The following is an 18,727-nucleotide window of genomic DNA, read 5'->3' on the forward strand; positions in this document are numbered from 1 at the left end:
CCTCTTTGCTATCTGGACACAATCTGTCACACAGAATCACAGAATCATAGGGCTGGAAGGGACCTCAGGAGGTCATCTAGTCCAGCCCCCTGCTTCAAGCAGGATCAACCCCTACTACGTCATCCCAGCCAGGACCTTGTCCAGCCGGGGCTTAAAAACCTCAAGGGATGGAGAATCCACCATCTCTCTCTAGGCAATGCATTCCAGTGCTTCACCACCCGCCTGGTGAAGAAGTTTTTCCTAATATCTAACCTACACCTTTTCCTCTTCAACTTCTGACCATTACTCCTTGTTCTGCCATCTGACACCACTGAGAACAGTTTCTCACCCTCCTCTTTAGAGCTCCCCTTCAGGAAGTTGAAGGCTGCTATTAAATCACCTCTAAGTCTTCTCTTCTGTAAACTAAACAAGCCCAAATCCCTCAGCCTATCCTCATAGGTCTTGTGCTCCAGCCCCTCAATCATTTTTGTTGCCCTTTGCTGAACTTGCTCCAGCAAATCCACATCCTTTTTATACTGGGGGGCTCAAAACTGGACACAATATTCCAGAAGTGGCCTCACCAGTGCCGAATAAAGAGGAATAACTACTTCTCTAGATCTGCTTGAAATGCTCCTCATAATGCACCCTAGTATGTCATGAGCCTTCTTGGCTACAAGGGCACACTGTTTACTCATATCCAGCCTTTCATCCACCATAACCCCTAGGTCCCTTTCCATCGTACTGCTGCTGAGCCAGTTAGTCCCCAGCCTGTAACAATGTTTGGGATTCTTCCACCCCAGGTACAGGACTCTACACTTCTCCTTATTGAACCACATCAGATTTCTTTTGGCCCAGTCCTCCAATTTATCCAGGCCCCTCTGGATTCTCTCTCTACCCTCCAACGTATCTATCTCTCCCCCTAGTTTTGTGTGATCCGCAAACTTGCTGAGGGTGCAACCCAGTCCCTCATCCAGGTCATTAATAAATATCTTCCAACAAAATTTCTGTCGACAAGTTGCTCTAATCTAGACATAGTCAAACTGTTTTATGCTGCTTCAGCAGGAGGAGTAGATAGGCCTTGAGAACAAGGCTTTATTCTTTGGATTTCTACAAATGTTATTCAAAAATTAAGAATTCCTAACTGTGCACAGTATGAAGCCCCATCCTGAAATTGGATCCATACTTATATCTGTCTGAGTCCCATTTAAACAGCCGAAGCTTCATGTGAGTGCAAGGGTCTGTCTGCACAGGGCTGTTTATAAGGTTTGGATGTGGTTGTGATTATATGTTGTACTTTACCGTGACTTACAATGTTAAAACAAACACCTAAGAAAACACTGCTATGTACAATACACCTTGTTGTTTATTATATATGTGTATAATATATACACAAATAAAAATAATCACCTGTAAATAATTATATTTGGAATGTGAAAGACAGAAAATGTAAACATTTTATTTGGCAGTTGTCAAACAGGTGAATAAATAAATGGAAAAGTACATCTTAATACTTCTAGCAACAGATATAGTTGCATACATATTTACATATTGTGGATGCAAAGAACAGTTAACAATTTAATTTCCTTTTTTTAAAAAATGCATCTTCCAACATCACTAAACTTGACAATTAAAGATGAAGATACTAGTAATATTTTGTTCTAGCAATCTCAACTTTTAAAGGCATTCATCTGGAAGTAGGATAAGAGTCATCATGCATTTAAATTAATTTTGTCCACTTAAAGTAGAAAGTCTGATATAATCTCAGAATTATGCGTCATGCACTTAAGTCAACTATGACATGTTTATAAATCAACGTAGTTCCCTTAAAACTTGAAGCAAAGAGAAAATCTCGTTTATCGATGGAAACATGTGTGAAAGATCTTGGTGCCTGTATATTTAATTCTTGAAACTTCACAAATTTTGCTTTTTCAGTATCCCAATAATAGACTTGAGTAAAAGAATAATCGCTTCCAAGAATGGCATATTGATAATTGTTTATCTGAAGAGGCTGGAATACCATTGACCCTCGGGATGGCATTCTTTGTAAATCCAGAAATGCTGAACCTCCCCATTTCATTACTTTGGAATCGCCTATAAATCTTGTTAAACAAATGTACACATTCTCTTTCACTGTGAAGTGTTTCACTGCATACACATCCTCCATATCTTGGATATCCAGATGCTTAACAAATTCAGTTTGTCCTTTGTTCCATTGGTATATCACAGGTCTTTGGGAACTACTAGAGAGAATTAAATGAGGTTTGCCAGCAATTTCAAGAAACTCCACATCAGTATCTCTATACCACGCATGCAGAGACTGATGGGAATAAAAGCCATTTCCGTTCCACTTGTAAACCGTAGTAAAGCCAGCTTTTGAACTGTCTGCAACCACAAAATACCAGTCTTCTGCAATCCTGAAAGTTTCAATGTCATTGGGTTTTCGGATTTTAAGAATTTCAATATCTTGAATTTTTATAAACTTATTAGCAAAAATATCTCTCTTGTAAATGTGGGAACCACCAAAGAGTTGGGCAACAATGACATACAGCTGTGTCTCAATAATTATGGGTTTACAAACAACAGTTGAAGTACCTACAAAAAGAAAGATATAGGGTAATATTAGGACTGTCTTTTTAATCAGTTAAAATAATGTTGTTTGGCTGCTGTATTCATACCTGTAATGTTGTCGTAATTCCTGAAGGACCCTTCTACATGGTCCCATTCAAGAAAGATGCATTTTCCAGTAAAAGGTTGGGCAATAACCACATGCTCATCATTCATGTATGAGAAAGTATCTACTGACAGAGACTGATATGGCAGGGATTCATAAACAGCAAATTCTGCAAAAGAGCACATAATATCTGACAACTAAAGGGAGCATTTCTTTCCTTATGCATTTTTCACTGTATTAAAGTAATGTCATGTTAAATGATACTGATTTACTTTGAAAAAATAGATTTAATCAGTAGTCTAATATGAGAGAAATTTAAAATCTGACCATTCTTTCTGACTGAAAAAAGGCTACCTGTTACAGTTATACGTTATGACTTCTTCAGTTCTTACATAGGCAAAACTCCCAATAAAAATCTTGAGTAAAGACTATAGTAACAGGCCCCCCAGAATGGTTCCTGTAAGAGGCCCTTGAATTTTGCAAGGAATTCCTCTTGACTCAGTGAGAGGTGCATAGTCAAACACCTTGCAGAACTGGACCTTTAATTAGAAAATATAGCCTTGATTTTAAAGTAATGAAATGAAAAAAAATTGGAACACATTACCTGTAATAATACAATCAAATTCCTTTGGAGAGAGGCTATTGATTTTGCGTTTCTTATATTCTGGAGGATTTTCACAATAAATGTCTTCAACTGTTGCATTGGTACTACCCAGCCATTCGACTAACCATTTCAGTTTACAGTCACAGTTGAAGGCATTCCCTCTAAGATCCCTGTAAAAATAAACCACACACTTCACAGGATGAAATATCTTTGTCACATCAAATGACAACAATAACAAGGGCCTTTATAAATGTCTGACTTCTTACTTTCTCCTGTGAGAAAGCTGGACTTTCCTGAATTAATTTGTACTGGATCAATAAAAAACCAAACCAAACCAAACAAATAAAATCACCACTGTAGTTTGTTAAAACTACCTGCAAAAATGTAAATACTTTAAATGATAATTAGGAAATCAAGACAAATCAAGATTCAGGATCAGTGAGAGTATCTCTTCTTCCATAATATACTGATATTCCCAAATTTCTAGGCACTTAAATTCCATCCAACTCTTTGGCTCAAATCTTGGGGCTTTCTGTTCTCTGTGTTTAGCATTTCCCAACAAGGACGTTACTGATCACACGATCACAGTTATTGTGACATGATAGATTAATTTAATGATTAGTGGACGGCTCCTCTGAGTTACCCCTTTTTCATCTCTACTTCCTCATTTAAGGCCATAAGGAATATAATCTGAACTCCCTTTGGTCAAACTATGCCATTTACAAGATACTGAGCACCTCTTACAAGTGCTAAGACCCCAGTATATAGGAGGGTTCTTATGCCTCACCAGGACTGAGTGCCCTGGGAAGAGGAACTATAGTAGGGAACTACAGTGGCTGACTGTCAATGTTCTGAAACCCTCTCCACACACTTAGCAACCTTCTGAAGAACTTCTCTGGGAGTACTGTAGGGTGTGGATGAAGAACTATACTGGAGTATTGCAGAACTACTGCAAACAGAAGCAGTGCAAAAACCCATGTTGTTTGTTGCCCGATGCCAGAAGGCATTCAGAGGGAGGGAAGCAGCCCAGTCCCTCCTCTGTGTCCCACATAGCCATGGAGTCCTATTGGACCAACTCCAGGACTTACTGCTGCAGGGAACACTAGGTATTACTGTAGCAAACTCCTTTGTGAATGTACTGGTGGGGTGCCAGAATTTTGCACATTGTCTATAATGGGACTCTTCCAATGGAATGACTGCAAGATTCAGTCCAAATATAGCTTGCACTTTAACATATATTTGAGATACTTTGGTGTACAAATTTAATATTTAAAACTAGTTTATATTTTGTTTTCGTTGCAATTTGAGTTAGTCAGGCGTAAAGTACTTGTACTGAGATCTAAAATGATCTTTGCATTTAAAGTTAGCCTCCTCTTAGAATATATTGCAAATCTAAAATATTTTCATTCTCATCAAGCATCCTTTTACCTTCTTTCATATCATGTCCCCCATGCATTCCCAAGGATGTGGGGCTTTTTATATCAGTAGCCAAACATAAGTGTCATAGTATTGTAATTATGACCATACAGAATTCTTATTAAATATATATTTTATACAACACCTATCATCTTATCTTGGAAAATATATAGTACTAACAACAATATGCAAAAATAGCACCCGCCCTTGCCTTTACCACCTTTACCCATAAATGTGGTAAGGCGCTCCTCCCCTCCTCCCGCCCACTGGACTGATTGTTCACTGACTCCTAAGAGTGTCCCACATTAAGGTATCTCTTGTATATTTTACATCAGTAAAAGAGAGGAGAAAATTAATACGCCCAAAATCCCAAACCAAATACTTTGCAATATCTTGCAGTCATCACCAAAAGGCAATAGCCTGCTGTTTTCTAACCATAGTGTTTGAAAATAAGAAATTGCTATTTCTTACACATTTGTTAAAGAATCCAGCCCTTTGAATATGTCTTTTGGAAGTGTTTGGAGATTATTGTTTGCAAGACTCCTGTAAAAGAAGATATGTCAGCTTATGAGATATTACATTTCTATAAATTGCAATATTTTTATGGAAAACAAGAATAATGTACTTCTGTACTTAATTCTACAAGATTACTGTGAAGAATACCTCATTTACTTTGTGGCTTTCTTGCTTTTCAACATTCTTGTAGCGTTTATAGTACTTCACTCAAGATGGTAGAAAATGTGATCATCACTGGTATTTTGCCAACGCCATTATTTTAAAATGATTAGCCACGAGTGGACACACAAATGTCTTCCCTGTGGGTCACCCAGCATGTTATAATATTGCAATGTCCTGCCTTCATATCTACTTTCTAGGAACTACAGTCTAAAATTCATGATTCATGATACTGTAGCTCCCTGTCGTTGGCTCATGGCTTCTGAAAATATCCAGTAATTAATATTTTTGGAGTCAATAAGTTTATAAAACAGAAATTGGAAGTCAATATCAAGTTAAACCCCAAAGTCTTCTTGCTTGGGTTAGAAATGGATAAAACTTAGAAACAAAAAATGACAATACTATGGTTTTATCACAAAAACTATCTCAAACGAAGAGGCTACATCTACACTAGAGAGTATTGCAGACAAAACTGGGGTTTTGCAGACAAAACTCGTGGAGCGTCTACACTGGCAGCTTCTGTCGACAGAGCAGCCCTTTTGTCAAAAAAACTTGTTGAGCCTCTACACAGCTAAAGCGCTCTGTTGAGAGTTTGTCAACAAAACTCTGTTGTTCAGTGAGCAGCCTTATCTCTGCTCCCAATCAGGAGTAGTGCCTCTGTTGACAGTGTTTTGTCTACAGAGCACCCATGTAGACAGTTCTGGTGACAAAGAGGGCTTCCAGTTCCCTGGGCAGCCCTGTTTGCAGTGCTTCTGGTCAACTGTTCTGTTGAGAGACAGCAGAGCAGTGTGGCTGCTCTCTGTTGACAGATCAGATTGCTCTTTAAATCTGCTTCAATCTGTCGAAGGAAGCTGCCCATGTAGTCATAGCCAAAACATGTTTTGTAGACAGACACTGTTGACAAAAAAGCTGCGTAGATGCTCCAGGGGGGCCTTTTGTCAACAGGTGCATCAAAAGATCAATCCACTTTTATGTGTGGACAAGATCTGTTGACAGAAGTTTGTTGGAACATCTCTTTTGACAGTAACTTCTGTAGACAGATGCTTCTAGTGTAGATGTAGCCAGAGAATATCCAAGAGTCTCAACTGGTTAAAGGAGGAAGAAGATATGAATATACCTTTTAAATAGTTAATTCATTGTTTCCATCAGGTGCTTTTGTGTAAGTATATTGATGAAAGGAGGTTTGCACAAGTTTCACTGAGGGAATAACTAGATGAGACTATGGTTGTGAGTGTGTAATTCAGTGCCTAATTTGGTCAAACAAACCTTGATAACTGGTAATGATGCTTTAAAAGGAAAGAACCTGGCATGATTTTCAGATTCTACTTGGAATTCATGGCATTGAGAATTAGAAATAAAAACTGTTTTTTTTCCTGTAAACTGCACACATCTGACAAGGAAGCATTTAGATACAATAATTCTGAGTAAGGCACTGAACAACATATTTAAGGTTAAAGCTTAAATTTTAGTATTGGTTTTGTGTGTGTGAGTATAGTGTGCCCTCTCTGACATCAGTTGCATTTGTAGCATATTTGGTTTATTTCAACTAACCTGAAATTTGCCAGACAATTATGCATTTTTTAACTTTCTGCATGTGTGTTATTTGATATTAGTCAATGGAACTACTCACATGAATAAACAGTAACAGAGAGGTAGGTGTGTTAGTCTGTATTCTAACAAAACAAAACAGCAGTCATATAGCACTTTAAAGACTAACGAAATGATCTGAAGAAGTGGGTCTGTCCCATGTAAGCTCATCACCTAATAAATCATACTGTTAGTCTTTAAAGTGCTGCATGACAGCTGTTTTGTTTTTTCACATGTTTAAAGTTAAGCACATATATGACCATACAGGATCACAACCCAATGTATTCTTTGATCACTGTAAAGCAACATAATGGGTCATTTTAATGTGGATCAGGATAACAGGAAACAAACCCTAGATTTATATACTGAGTCAATTCTTGGATGAAAGGTTGGCACTTTGTATCTCCAGTTATTAGAAAACATGCCATAAGATTGTATTATATAACCTCTAGATGGTGCTCTTGGTGGCACCTGTGCAGAAAGCACTTAGTTGGAAAGGGTGTATGCTAATGAAGGACAAAATGTTCAGTTGTGTGTAATTATGTTTGAAAGTTCATATTTTAAATTTCAGAACGACATTTTGCTTTTCTGAAAAACTATCAAAATTACATCTTGTGCACAGAAATAATTTTCTACACTTAGATAGTCTACAGTTTAGTGTTATGGCATTTAATGAGTCAAAAGTGCAATTGTACCATCCCCCTGCATTAAAAAAAAACAAAAAACATTCTACTCTGCAAAATGAATTTTCTTGAAGAAGTCTGATAGGTATGACTATGCTCCAGGGATGACACATGCCAGTTATCAAAGTTCTTTGCATAAATGAAAAATACAGATGTTTGGGAAATGTTACTGTAATGCAAAAATTCACTTGTGAAGAGGAAATGGCTGGAGTATATGGAGCAGAAGTCATATTGTGCCATCATGTCATGGAACTCGTTAGAATGAATAATTACCATGAATCTCTTTGATGTATTTAACATGGCAATAGTATTTGTTCTTCAAGTGGAATGTGCCTCAGAGAATCTAGTTATTATGCTCAGTCTGTGTGTATAGACACACTCTAGGAAAGGAGAGGGTTTGTACAAACAGGGATTAAACTGATCACATTCGATAGTTTATGGGCCTGCTCCTGTAGTTATTCTGTTTGCAAAACACTTTTGTGACAATTAAGACTGTAACTTTTTCCCTACTTGGGAATTAATCATGAAAAGTGGGTCAAGTTATTTTCAATAAATGATACTATAAACTGGCACAAGAAAATTAGACGGATAGACTGACTGAGTCCAAACAAGAAAATGCACATCTGGAAGCTAAAGAATCAAAATTGTTGTATTGGACAGTTGCCCTAATTGGTGGACAAAATACTGAGGAGATGAGCTATGTTGCCGACGTTCCACATCCTTTGGGATTGGGATTCTAAACTATCTTGAAATATCTCATCTTGACTTGATGTAACATGGCTTATGTGTCCCTTCCTGACCCAAGACAGAAAAAGCAGACTGAACAATGGGTTTTCTTTCTGAGGGGAGGGCCGGCCCTCTTGTTTAAGCTCTCTCTCAGGTATCCACTGGATCCTGAAATCAACTCCAATGCATGGAACAATACAATGAGATGATGGCTTATCCAGCCCTGCCCTGTTTCAGAGGAAAAGTCCAAACCTAGATGATATCTCTGACTACAGTGTGAGCCCGGGACCAGGGCAACAGTTATTTTGGCTGACACACGAGTCTAAATCATCCATTTGTAACAGAAAACTGATTCCAAGGATATTAACAAAAGCTTTATTCCCACACCTTTTCTATCCTGTCTTTTCTCTACCTTGTGTCTTCTCTAAAAACAGAAGTAAATACCCTTCACATGTCAGGACTGAGAGTAAAATTAATCCTTTTCATCACAATGAATAGTAACAGAGAGGTAGTCATGTTAGTCTGTACTCCAACAAAAGAAAACACAGAAATGTAGCACTTTAAAGGCTAAAAAAATGATTTATTCAGCGATGAGCTTTCATGGGACAGACCCTCTTCATCAGATCAATCTCATTTCCAATACAGACTGACATCTGTAAGTACAGAGGTCCAAAAGAATTGCAATAAAAACTGACAAATTAAGTACGTAGGACTGAAGGAGAGGGCACAGCCGTGGGGTATTTTAAGTGTTCTGTCCAAGATAATTACGAGCATCAAAGGAAGGGAAGAAGTCCTTGTAATGAGTGAGGTAATTGGTGTCTGTGTTCATACCAAGTGTTAATGGGTCAAATTTTAATATGAATTTCAGTTCAGAACTTTCTCTATGTAACTTGTTTTTAAAGTCTCTTTGTTCTAAGACACATATTCTCAGGTCTTTAACAGTTAAATGATCAAAGGCACATTCTCATATACTTTGACCAACATTATATATGCCATTATGTGCCAACCATGCCCCTGTACAATGTACATTGGATGGAGTGGGCAAAGTCTTTGCCAAAGAATGAATGGACACAGAGCAGACATCAGAAATCTCAATACCCATAAGCTGGTCAGTGAACACTTCAATGGAGTGGCCTCACGCATTACAAGGACGGCTTCCCTTCCTTTGATGCTCGTAATTATCTCGGGCAAGGTACTTAACATCCCCCATCCCTCTGCCCCTGCTTTCAGTACTATGTACTTGATTTGTCAGTTTTTGCAATTTTTTTTGGACCTCTGCACTTATAGATGTCAGTCTGTATTGGAAATGAGAGTGATCTGATGAAGTGTGTCTGTCCCACGAAAGCTCATCACCTAATAAATTATTTTGTTAGTCTTTAAAGTGCTACATTTCTAGTGTTTTTCTTGTCATCACAGAAAGGTTGCAGGTATAGTCAATGACTCTGACAATTTACCTCCAAAAGACAAAAGAACTTTAATAGCCTTTAATTGTTTCTATCATTATTCAATTTCATCTTAATGTCAACATTCCTTGTTCTTTCTTGAGTTTTAATCAACTCATTTCCCACTTTAGAATGAGTGCCTTTGGATGTTTGCCAAAGAAGCTAAGTAAACTAGGGTCCCTGTAGAAACCCTTTCCACTCCCCAAACCTTAGTAATACTGCTTCAGTGTTCAAGAGTGAAAGAGTTTATAACACCTCTTAACTCTTTTGGCCCTTCAGATCAATACAGCATTTATTGATGCTGTTACTACAGTCTCAAAGGTTTCTACAAATGTGGCAATTGTATTGTTTGACAAGCAACTGAATATTTTCATAATTAGGTTTGGGAAGTGAAAGAACCTTAAAAAGATTAGGAGCACAAAGCCCAAGAAACTACAACTGTTTCACTCACATTAATATTCCAGAATTTTATTTTGATTTTGTTTCAGACATTTTATCCAAGCGCCTCATTTAAATTGTGTTTCAACATTTCTTTTTTCCTTTTGTCCTCATGATTTGTGATTTTGAACTTTTTGCATTTTGATTTTGATTGTGGCTGTATTCTGTTCTTTTTCTTGAGGTCTGTAAATGCTTGTAAGATAAAATGCTTTCCATAAATAACCCTCAAAAGAACAAAGTGGACTTACCCCAGTGCTGCAGAAGCTCTGGGAAATACGACTCCTTTTTCTCAGATGCCACCCCTCTAGATAATCCCCCGCACCCACCCACACAGAAAAAAAGTACTAAGATTACATTGCCACACTACTGGCTCCAGCTGAATCCTAAACACCGTGGGATGAAACAGGATTGGATTTTAACTAACCTGTTCTCTGTTCTACAAAAGAATTGTTATTACTATCCTTTATACCATCTATGAGATTGTCAGATGGGAGGGTGGTGGGGGCAGGTTCCTTCAAAAATTCTCTCCAGCAGAGGGAATAAAGAATGTTTGTTGAACTGAAAACCTTATTTAATATTTACATTTCAAATGTTTTATCTGGTTTTCCTTCTTTTCTTTATCTTTAATATAAGGTTAAAAGGATTTTAATGGTGGGTTTGCCATGACTCTAAGCAGTCTGAGGTCTCTGTATACAAGACCCTAAATCTTGTTTAACACTGTTCACTGTTTGACAACGGCTGCGTTATGTTAATACCTTTAACCCATATATATTAGTCTAGATTAATACAACTCCCATTGTATTGAAGTTGAGCTCTTCCTGCAAAGTGACTGCATGATATATAAGCCCATCTCCCAAGACTGTACGTGCAATCACATGTAGACAACAATAGCTGCTAAGAATACCCTTTCATCTCCTACATGTGCTTTTTCTTAGGAAACTATTGAGCAATCCCTTCAAGCTGGCACAACAGTTAAGACGTTAATTTTAAATTGAATAGGGACTATATCTTCCTCGATCTTGGAAAAACACCTTGCACAACTATATAACAGCCACATAATAAATAAATTAATAAAAAATACATCATTTAATGGGACTATTAGTGCATATAAAGCTATTCACATTCATTTTTTCCAGTTTAGGGGCCTTTCACATTATAAACAACCTTATCCCATCCTCTGTCTTTTTTAACTGTGCCATAATTATATTTGTAAGTATAAAACAGATTATATTTATATACCACACATCCTATATTTCTCTCTTTCCCTCTCGTCCTAGTTCTAAAAATGTTTATGCATGCGAATAACTTTACACAAGTGAATAGTCACAATAAACTTAGTTTACACTAGCTAAGGATCTGGTCTATAGTATCCTATGTTGCATTTGTTAGATGGTGCAGAACTGAGTAAAATGTAATACATTCTATTTGTGCATTCACCATACATAGGTGAAATTGTGCTTTCCCTTATGTCTGAACATATATGAAACAAAAAGCCAAATGACTCTGTACTCCTCTTAGAGGCTATTATGTGGAGGCCAAAAGGTCAGAATACACTCCCCCTGCCTATGACAAATACATCAAGATATATGTCTGTGAATGCAAATGATCAGTGTAGTAGGGCATTCATACATATGTTAGGCACACCCCCCACATTTTAGACAATTAATGTTATTTAGGTTTTATAGACAGCAAAATCTACATAACAAAATGCCCACCTATTTTTGGTATATTTTTCTATATAGAAAAGGTAGCTGCTATAGTTTGAAAGGAAGTTCTATTCAATTTTTAAAAAACAATTAATTTGATATGGCTACCTATAGTTTCTAAATCTGGCCTGAAAATGCCTCATCACTTTTAATTTAAATATGACAGTATCTTAGCTTTGATAAATTATAGCCTGCAAATACTGTTCATGAATTTGTATATAAATGTTATAGGTGTCAGTATACTGCCCTGAGCTTATAGGCTTTCTTTTTCTACTTCTATATTTTTGTTTCTTGAATTAACTTGAAATTTGAACTTTTTGAAGTTCAGCTGATTATCTTTCTAGAACTGCTCTTGAACAGCATGATCACAATCCTGTCCTCACTTCTCTGTATTGCTACGTCTACGTGACACACTAAACTTGAAGTAAGCTACACAATTTGTTCTACGCAAATTGCGTAGCTTATTTTGAGTCAGTTTCAAAATAGGCTACTTCAGAATGTGGCTCTGTCTAAACGGCATCACATGTGAAATAAAGCACTATTTCAAGGAATCTGTTATTCCTCCCGCGATGAGGTGTACAGGGAGGTCGAAATAGCATGTCCATGACTTCAAAAAATATTTCAAAATGAGGGGTGTGTTGCATAGACATGGGGCAGCTATTTTGGGATACTGCAGTATCCCAAAGTAGGTTCCACTGTGTAGACATAGCCTGTGGGAGAGAAGAGAAAGCAGCCAAGTTGGACCATTTCTGCGCCATAGCTGGGGAGAGGAAGGTTCTTTGCAGTTTCTGTTCTACACAGTATAGAAATTGACACGGTTTAAAAAACTTACATCAATGATTATATATCAAATGATAAATTAAACCACACAGTGGTTCAAGTTACTAAGAAATACAAGAAAACACTTTACTTACAGATGAATTAAAGATTTCAGTCCTCGAAAAGTATTTCTTGAAATTGACTTAATGCTGTTGTTCTCTATGAACCTGTAATAGGTCAGAAATTCATTTCCATTAAAGCAATGCCAGTAACTTGGAAATTCTACCTTGTCCATGATTCTAGAAACATTTTGTCTACTCACAAATATTCTAGATGAGGAAGGCCCATGAAAGCATCATCACTAATAACTTCAAAAGAGTTTGATGTAAACAACCTATATGGAGCAATAAAAAATAAACTGTTAAATTTTTATACTGTTTTAGACCATGATCCAGGAGTCTTCATGCAAACCAAACCCACGCTGACCACAGCAAAGATTTGTCTGTGTAAAAATTGCAGGATAATATGACTGAAGTGCACTGTCTGTGTGTGGCATCATATGAAACTATCCATAGGCAAAGGCCTTGAGGAGCAGCAAAATGATTTGCTTTTTAGGATAAAGCTGATGTAAATTGATGTAGCTCCACTGAATTCAGTAGGATTCAAGTTTGTGTTTATCAGGTCAATCAGCTATTTATGCAAGTTCCCTGAAAGTAACAGGATTGCACAAGTTTAACTATAGCCGTACCTAGATGACAATTAGGTGCAGAGGTATCTCTAAGGGCCTGAGCTGCCCTGCAGAACCTTTATTTTTGATAATGATGTGGGAGAAGAACCTAGCTTGAAATTCAGATTCCAGGTTGAGTTTGCAGAGCTGTCAGTTAGGGAAAAAAATTAACTTGTGAAATGAGCTAATCTGAGATAAAATAAATGTGGACTCCCTTATATCCATTTTAACTTAGTGTTCAGAGTAGAACCATATTTTAAAACAGATTTTGCTTACTTAAGGTGGTTCATAGTGCAGGTTTCATTATATGGATTGAACATCTCTAATCTGGAACTCTCTCATACGACAACATACATAATCCGGCATGATCTAGTTAGCCAGACGACCACTTATCATGGGCATGGCCAACTTTCCTGTGGTCCCATAAAGTTTGTTTACAGCCACCAGTCCTGGCTCTCAGTGTTCTGTGCAATTATTTATCTGTAATTTACCCTAAATGTCTTCTAAGAGCCCAATAAGCAGCAAAAATGTTGGTAGTATGCTAGACAATAAATTCTCTTGTCCAGCACCAGTCAGGTCCCCAGGGTGCCGGACGAGAGAGGTTCAACCTGCATATGTGTATTTTTTCTTTTGGTCTATCTGTCAAAAATACTGCCACTGCATTTAATATTTCCTATCAAATATTTTCATCTTTCATGCAACTGATTAATATTCTGTTCTGTTTATAATGAACAGACAAGTTTGCATTTGGCCTTTTAAAATCAGTTTTGAACCAACACACCTTGAATATGCCAGGGGACTGTCAATGAAGATCTACTTCACTTTCTTCAATGGAATTAAAATCAGCTGGACTTGAAGGGTACATGGAGTTACAATGTAAAACCAGAGACACTCAAAGATTCAAATTACAAAGCATGAGTTAATATATTTAACCTAATGATTTGGTTTCTTCCTTGAAATCCTCTATTAAAAATAATTTCCAGAACAATTATTTTCTCACTCTGGTACTATAGGCTATGCTTTCTCCAGTTAAAGATTTTTGTATAGATTTATGGGAATGGTGTTAATAGGAAAGATTTCCTCACATAATGTTTCAAAAGTTTGAGACCAAATCCTACTTGAGACCCACATGGTGAGCATCACAGTCAGTCAGCAATTCAGATTTAGTATTAACATTTTCTAAAAGTAATTTAGAAATCTACCCTTTGGCTACGTCCACACTTGCCCCCTTCTTTGAAGGGGCATGGTAATCAGGCTGATGGGAAATTACTAATGAAGTGCTGGGATGAATATGCAGCCCTTCATTAGGCTAATTCTCCCCTGTGGCAACTTTGAAGTGTCAAGTGGTGGCTACATGCCTGCTGGCACTTCAAAGTTTGACACTTCAAAGTTGCCACGCGCAGAGAATTAGCCTAATGAAGTGCTGCATGCTCATCGCAGAACTTCATTAGCAATCTCCCATCAGCCTGATTACCATGCCCCCTTCAAAGAAGGGAGCAAGTGTAGACATAGCCACTGTGTAATATTTTGGAATAGTATAGTATCTGTTTAAATAGTTTATGAGCCCTCTAGTGGCATTGACTATTTTGTCTATATTTTAGAAGCTGCTTGAACTCAGCCAGAGCAGCAAGGTGTACATGAAGTTTTCTTTCCTTCATCTTCTCCCAGTTGTGGAATGCATTGAAGTTTTCTGTTGCCAGTCACAAACTGGTTTCTTAAGTGAGCAAGCCAGGGATGATTTGTATTGTTTTATTGTACTGCTTGTCAAAGGCCACAATGGAACAAAAACTGCTTTTGTAACTTACAGCATTTTGTTAGTGACAACATGTGGCACGTGTGTTAGTGAAGTTAAATGGTGTATCATACAAATACAGTAAAATCTTTCATATCTGGCAGTCCTGGGACTAGGAGGTTGCCGGATATTCAAATATTCTGGATGGTAGAGAGGTATACATAGTAATGCATAATACTAAAGAAAAACAAAAAAGTTAAGAAACAAACTAAAATGTACACAGAGTACTTTATTTACCAACAACAGTAGTATTGTACACTGTAAACTTATACTGTATTTGCTGAATTTATATGTATTTACTTTCACCATACTGTATTTATGGAAAACGTAATGAAAATTTACTTATGGTTACAATGCCAGTTATTTGAGAGGTCCAGATAATAGAATGCCGGATATGAAAGAGTTTACTGTACTGCCTGAAGAATTTATTTATTTATTTATTTATTGTGATAGGGCCTAGTCATAGACCTGGACCCCATTGTTCTAGGTGCAGTACAAACACAGCACAAAAATATGGCCCCTGCTGCAAGGAGCTCCCCGTCTATTCCACTTTACCTATTTTTTGGTCTATGCTAGAAGTAGGATTGGCAAGTGTAGATGGAGTGCCACAGCCAAGAGAGGCAGTTATGATGTCGTTTTTACTTTACTGGCATACAAGCAATATAATACAATTACAGCTATTTCATTTTCTTTTTCTTGGAAGGCCCAGCTCAGAAGTCACGTGGGCTTTGTCCCTTCTGCGATCTGTGACTACTTCAGGAAATCTTATGGGGCATAATGCACAATGTATTCAGGTTTCCACAGTAACTGCATTTACCTATTTACCCTGTAACCAAACTTGTAGTTTGCCTGCACCTTCTTATCAGCTCCACTTGAGGTAGAAAAGCACTGTTTGAGTCATGGCTTCAGCTACCTAAACACCAATAGTTAAATGTTACAGCCTTAGTGCTCTTATACATCCACATTTCACTTCAGAACAAGTCTACTGCATGTGTGAAATCAGTCATACACAGATGTCCTGTTTCATTTTTGGGCAGACTGAAAAAGAAGTCTCTTGTCAGGTTTCTGAAACAAATTTGGATACATCTCAAACTGATACCAAACCCAATACAAACAGTTCAGGTTTATGTCTCCTATAGCTTTACACAGATGGTGATTATATAAGCCTCCTTTCAGTTTTCTAAAGAGCTATTTCTCTAGAGGATCTATAAATGTTTACATGTAAATGAATATAGACATCTAACAATATTCTGGTGTTCTGTCACTGCACACAGTGCTCTAGTTTTTGATTTTGTAATAACTGCTTTAAGAATTTATCATGTTCATAAATCTCACTACTTTAGAGAATGCAAAATGAGAAATGATGGCCCAAATCCACCCCTACTGAGGTACAACTCCTACCTAAGTGTCTACATATCCACTGAAATTTTTCCTGAGTAAGGACTTCAGAATCCATCCCATTGAAATTAAGAGCCTGATCCTGAGATGTCCTGAACATCTGGTCAAAGGGCTCAGGCCCAAAGATTGCAGAAAAGAAAAAGGCATGCTTCTTGTCATGCTCAGACCCCTTCAGGTGCACCCATTAAAGTACAATACATAAGAGGATAGCACATCTCTCCTCACAAAAGGCAATCTTCAGAATTTAATCTATTCCAGGTAGCACTGACAGCAAATAATAACAACTAATAAACTCCCAACACACTAAATAAGTACATACAGTTTAATACACCCCCAACCCCTTAAAACATATGCCATTGTCAAAATTACCTTTACTTCAAAGTCTAACTGTGTATTTTGATGTGCAAGGGAGTCACCCTTGCTATTTCTCATAAAAAGAGTGTTCAGACCCTTACTATACTGTTTTTAGATAGATATGTTTCATAACAAATAATGATATGATATAAATATTTCTCACAGGAGCTGCAGAGATGGTGTGAACAAAAAACTCCTTTCTGGGATTTTAGTAAAAGCAGATCTCACAAAGGATCTGGAAAAGAAGGGGGAAGATATGTTAATGTGATCTCAAATATTCATCATTAAAACACTAATCTGTGAATCCCTATAATTTCTTTACAGAGCTATTAATTAACAATAAAACAAATCTTTTACAGGTTTCACATAATTCAGAAAAAGGCAGAAAAGGATACACATATAGAAGAAGGAGAGGTAAACATGAGCATTCAGGGATGCAACACAATTTCAACATTTTAGCTGATGATTTTAAATGCGGAAGGAATATACCCTACTGCAAGCATCGTTCAGTCTGTGCTGAAAACACCAAACATAATAGTTCATTTTCAAGAATAAATTAAATAGCCAAATGCTTACAGCCCTTACAGTGAGATAACATCAGGCGGAACGCTGGTTGGAATAGATCTGGCATTTTCACATAAAGCATTATCTTTGGTACAAGTACACCAGGCAGGACATTTTGGCTTCACTGATTTCTTCCCTTCAGTCAGTAGAAGCACAGATAAAAGGCATAGGAAATAAGCAATTCTTCTAAAGGGTCTGCTGGCATTTCCCATTCTTTTGATCCTCTCTGGTTCCAGCCAGTTGGAAGAATATCCCAAAACATGAACAGGGCTTCTTTATTCAGTCGCTGGATGTTTTTCTACAAGGCCAAGTCAGTATTTGTCTCTCCTTTTCCAACCCTTTTCCCTTTCCCTCTGTATCTGTTTTTGAAGACAGAAACCTGCAGCTGATCTCTGTGTTTCTACTCACTCAGGCAATGTACTGCTCAGAGAAGGGACCTGCGAGGTGCTGTAAGATGGGGAAAATCCAACCAGCTGTAGGGAGGAAGGAGAAAAAAAAAAGACTTGCATCACCACAAAAACACCGAGCACAACACAGCATTAGATTGCAAGTTGATGTAACTGAGAAAATACACTGCTTTCTGTTTTCATAGGGAGGCCCTTCCTTGTTACCAAAAATAGTACAGCATTATGTTTTGCTGGTGGGTGGGTGAGTGGGTGTGGGGTGGAGTGTACATGTGTGGGGAGAAACAGTCATCTTTCTCTGGATCCCTACTACCTCATAAACCTTTGGGAATTGTGCTTCACGTATTACAAGTGACAGGAGATGTTAAAAAAAAAAGCCAATATCTAGTGGAAAATGAAATAGAGTGAAACCATCAAAAGCATTGCTACAAAAGCTATTAGATTAATTTCTATCCTTGGCCTTTATTGCACGTTTGTATCACACTGAAAAACAAACAGGCACACATGGAAAATATTACTGAGTACGAGAGAATGCCTATAATTGTCATTTCTAAACAAAATATTCTACCATGAAGAGCTCTTGCCATGCTGCATTTTATAAAGAACATCCTTACCTGTCTCACGTATCTGTTAAATAAGATACATCTCTAAATGTTCAAAATAAAGAATGTTCAATAAAGGTCAGTTTAGAAATTTATTTGGTTGGTGCCTGGTTTGATCATTTTTAGAAGAAAAAGGGAAAACTGGTTTTTTAAAGCATCTAGATACAATACAACGAAAATGAAGAAAGGACCTCATTTCA

At 37.3% G+C, this 18,727-nt stretch overlaps 1 protein-coding gene across 2 annotated transcripts; it reads right to left on the minus strand.

Annotated features, from left to right (window-relative positions):
* Positions 1 to 1,367: 1,367 nt before the first annotated feature.
* On the minus strand, positions 1,368 to 17,733 carry LGI1 (leucine rich glioma inactivated 1). 2 transcript variants are annotated; one of them, XM_074999550.1, is made up of 8 exons: positions 17,543 to 17,733; positions 17,121 to 17,192; positions 13,009 to 13,080; positions 12,842 to 12,913; positions 5,142 to 5,213; positions 3,255 to 3,424; positions 2,655 to 2,819; positions 1,789 to 1,808 (listed from the first exon to the last, which is right to left on the minus strand). In XM_074999550.1, the coding sequence occupies exons 1-8, from the start codon at positions 17,731 to 17,733 to the stop codon at positions 1,789 to 1,791; spliced, it is 834 nt and encodes a 277-aa protein (XP_074855651.1). The 2 variants fall into 2 exon arrangements, with proteins under 2 accessions (XP_074855650.1, XP_074855651.1); XM_074999549.1 differs by lacking the exons at positions 17,121 to 17,192; positions 17,543 to 17,733 and having other exon boundaries at positions 1,368 to 2,571; positions 13,009 to 13,139.
* Between the last annotated feature and the right edge of the window lie 994 nt (positions 17,734 to 18,727).

The sequence above is a fragment of the Carettochelys insculpta genome, chromosome 7 (assembly GCF_033958435.1).
Source record: "Carettochelys insculpta isolate YL-2023 chromosome 7, ASM3395843v1, whole genome shotgun sequence".
NCBI classification, from domain to species: Eukaryota; Metazoa; Chordata; order Testudines; family Carettochelyidae; genus Carettochelys; species Carettochelys insculpta.

Coding starts and splice junctions, on each gene's coding strand:
- LGI1 (XM_074999549.1), bottom strand. CDS start 13,034: ATGGGCCTTCCTCATCTAGAATATTT. Junction 5,214..12,841: donor CTGAAATCTTTAATTCATCT/GTAAGTAAAGTG, acceptor CTTCTTTTACAG/GAGTCTTGCAAACAATAATC. Junction 2,572..2,654: donor GAATTACGACAACATTACAG/GTATGAATACAG, acceptor TTCTTTTTGTAG/GTACTTCAACTGTTGTTTGT.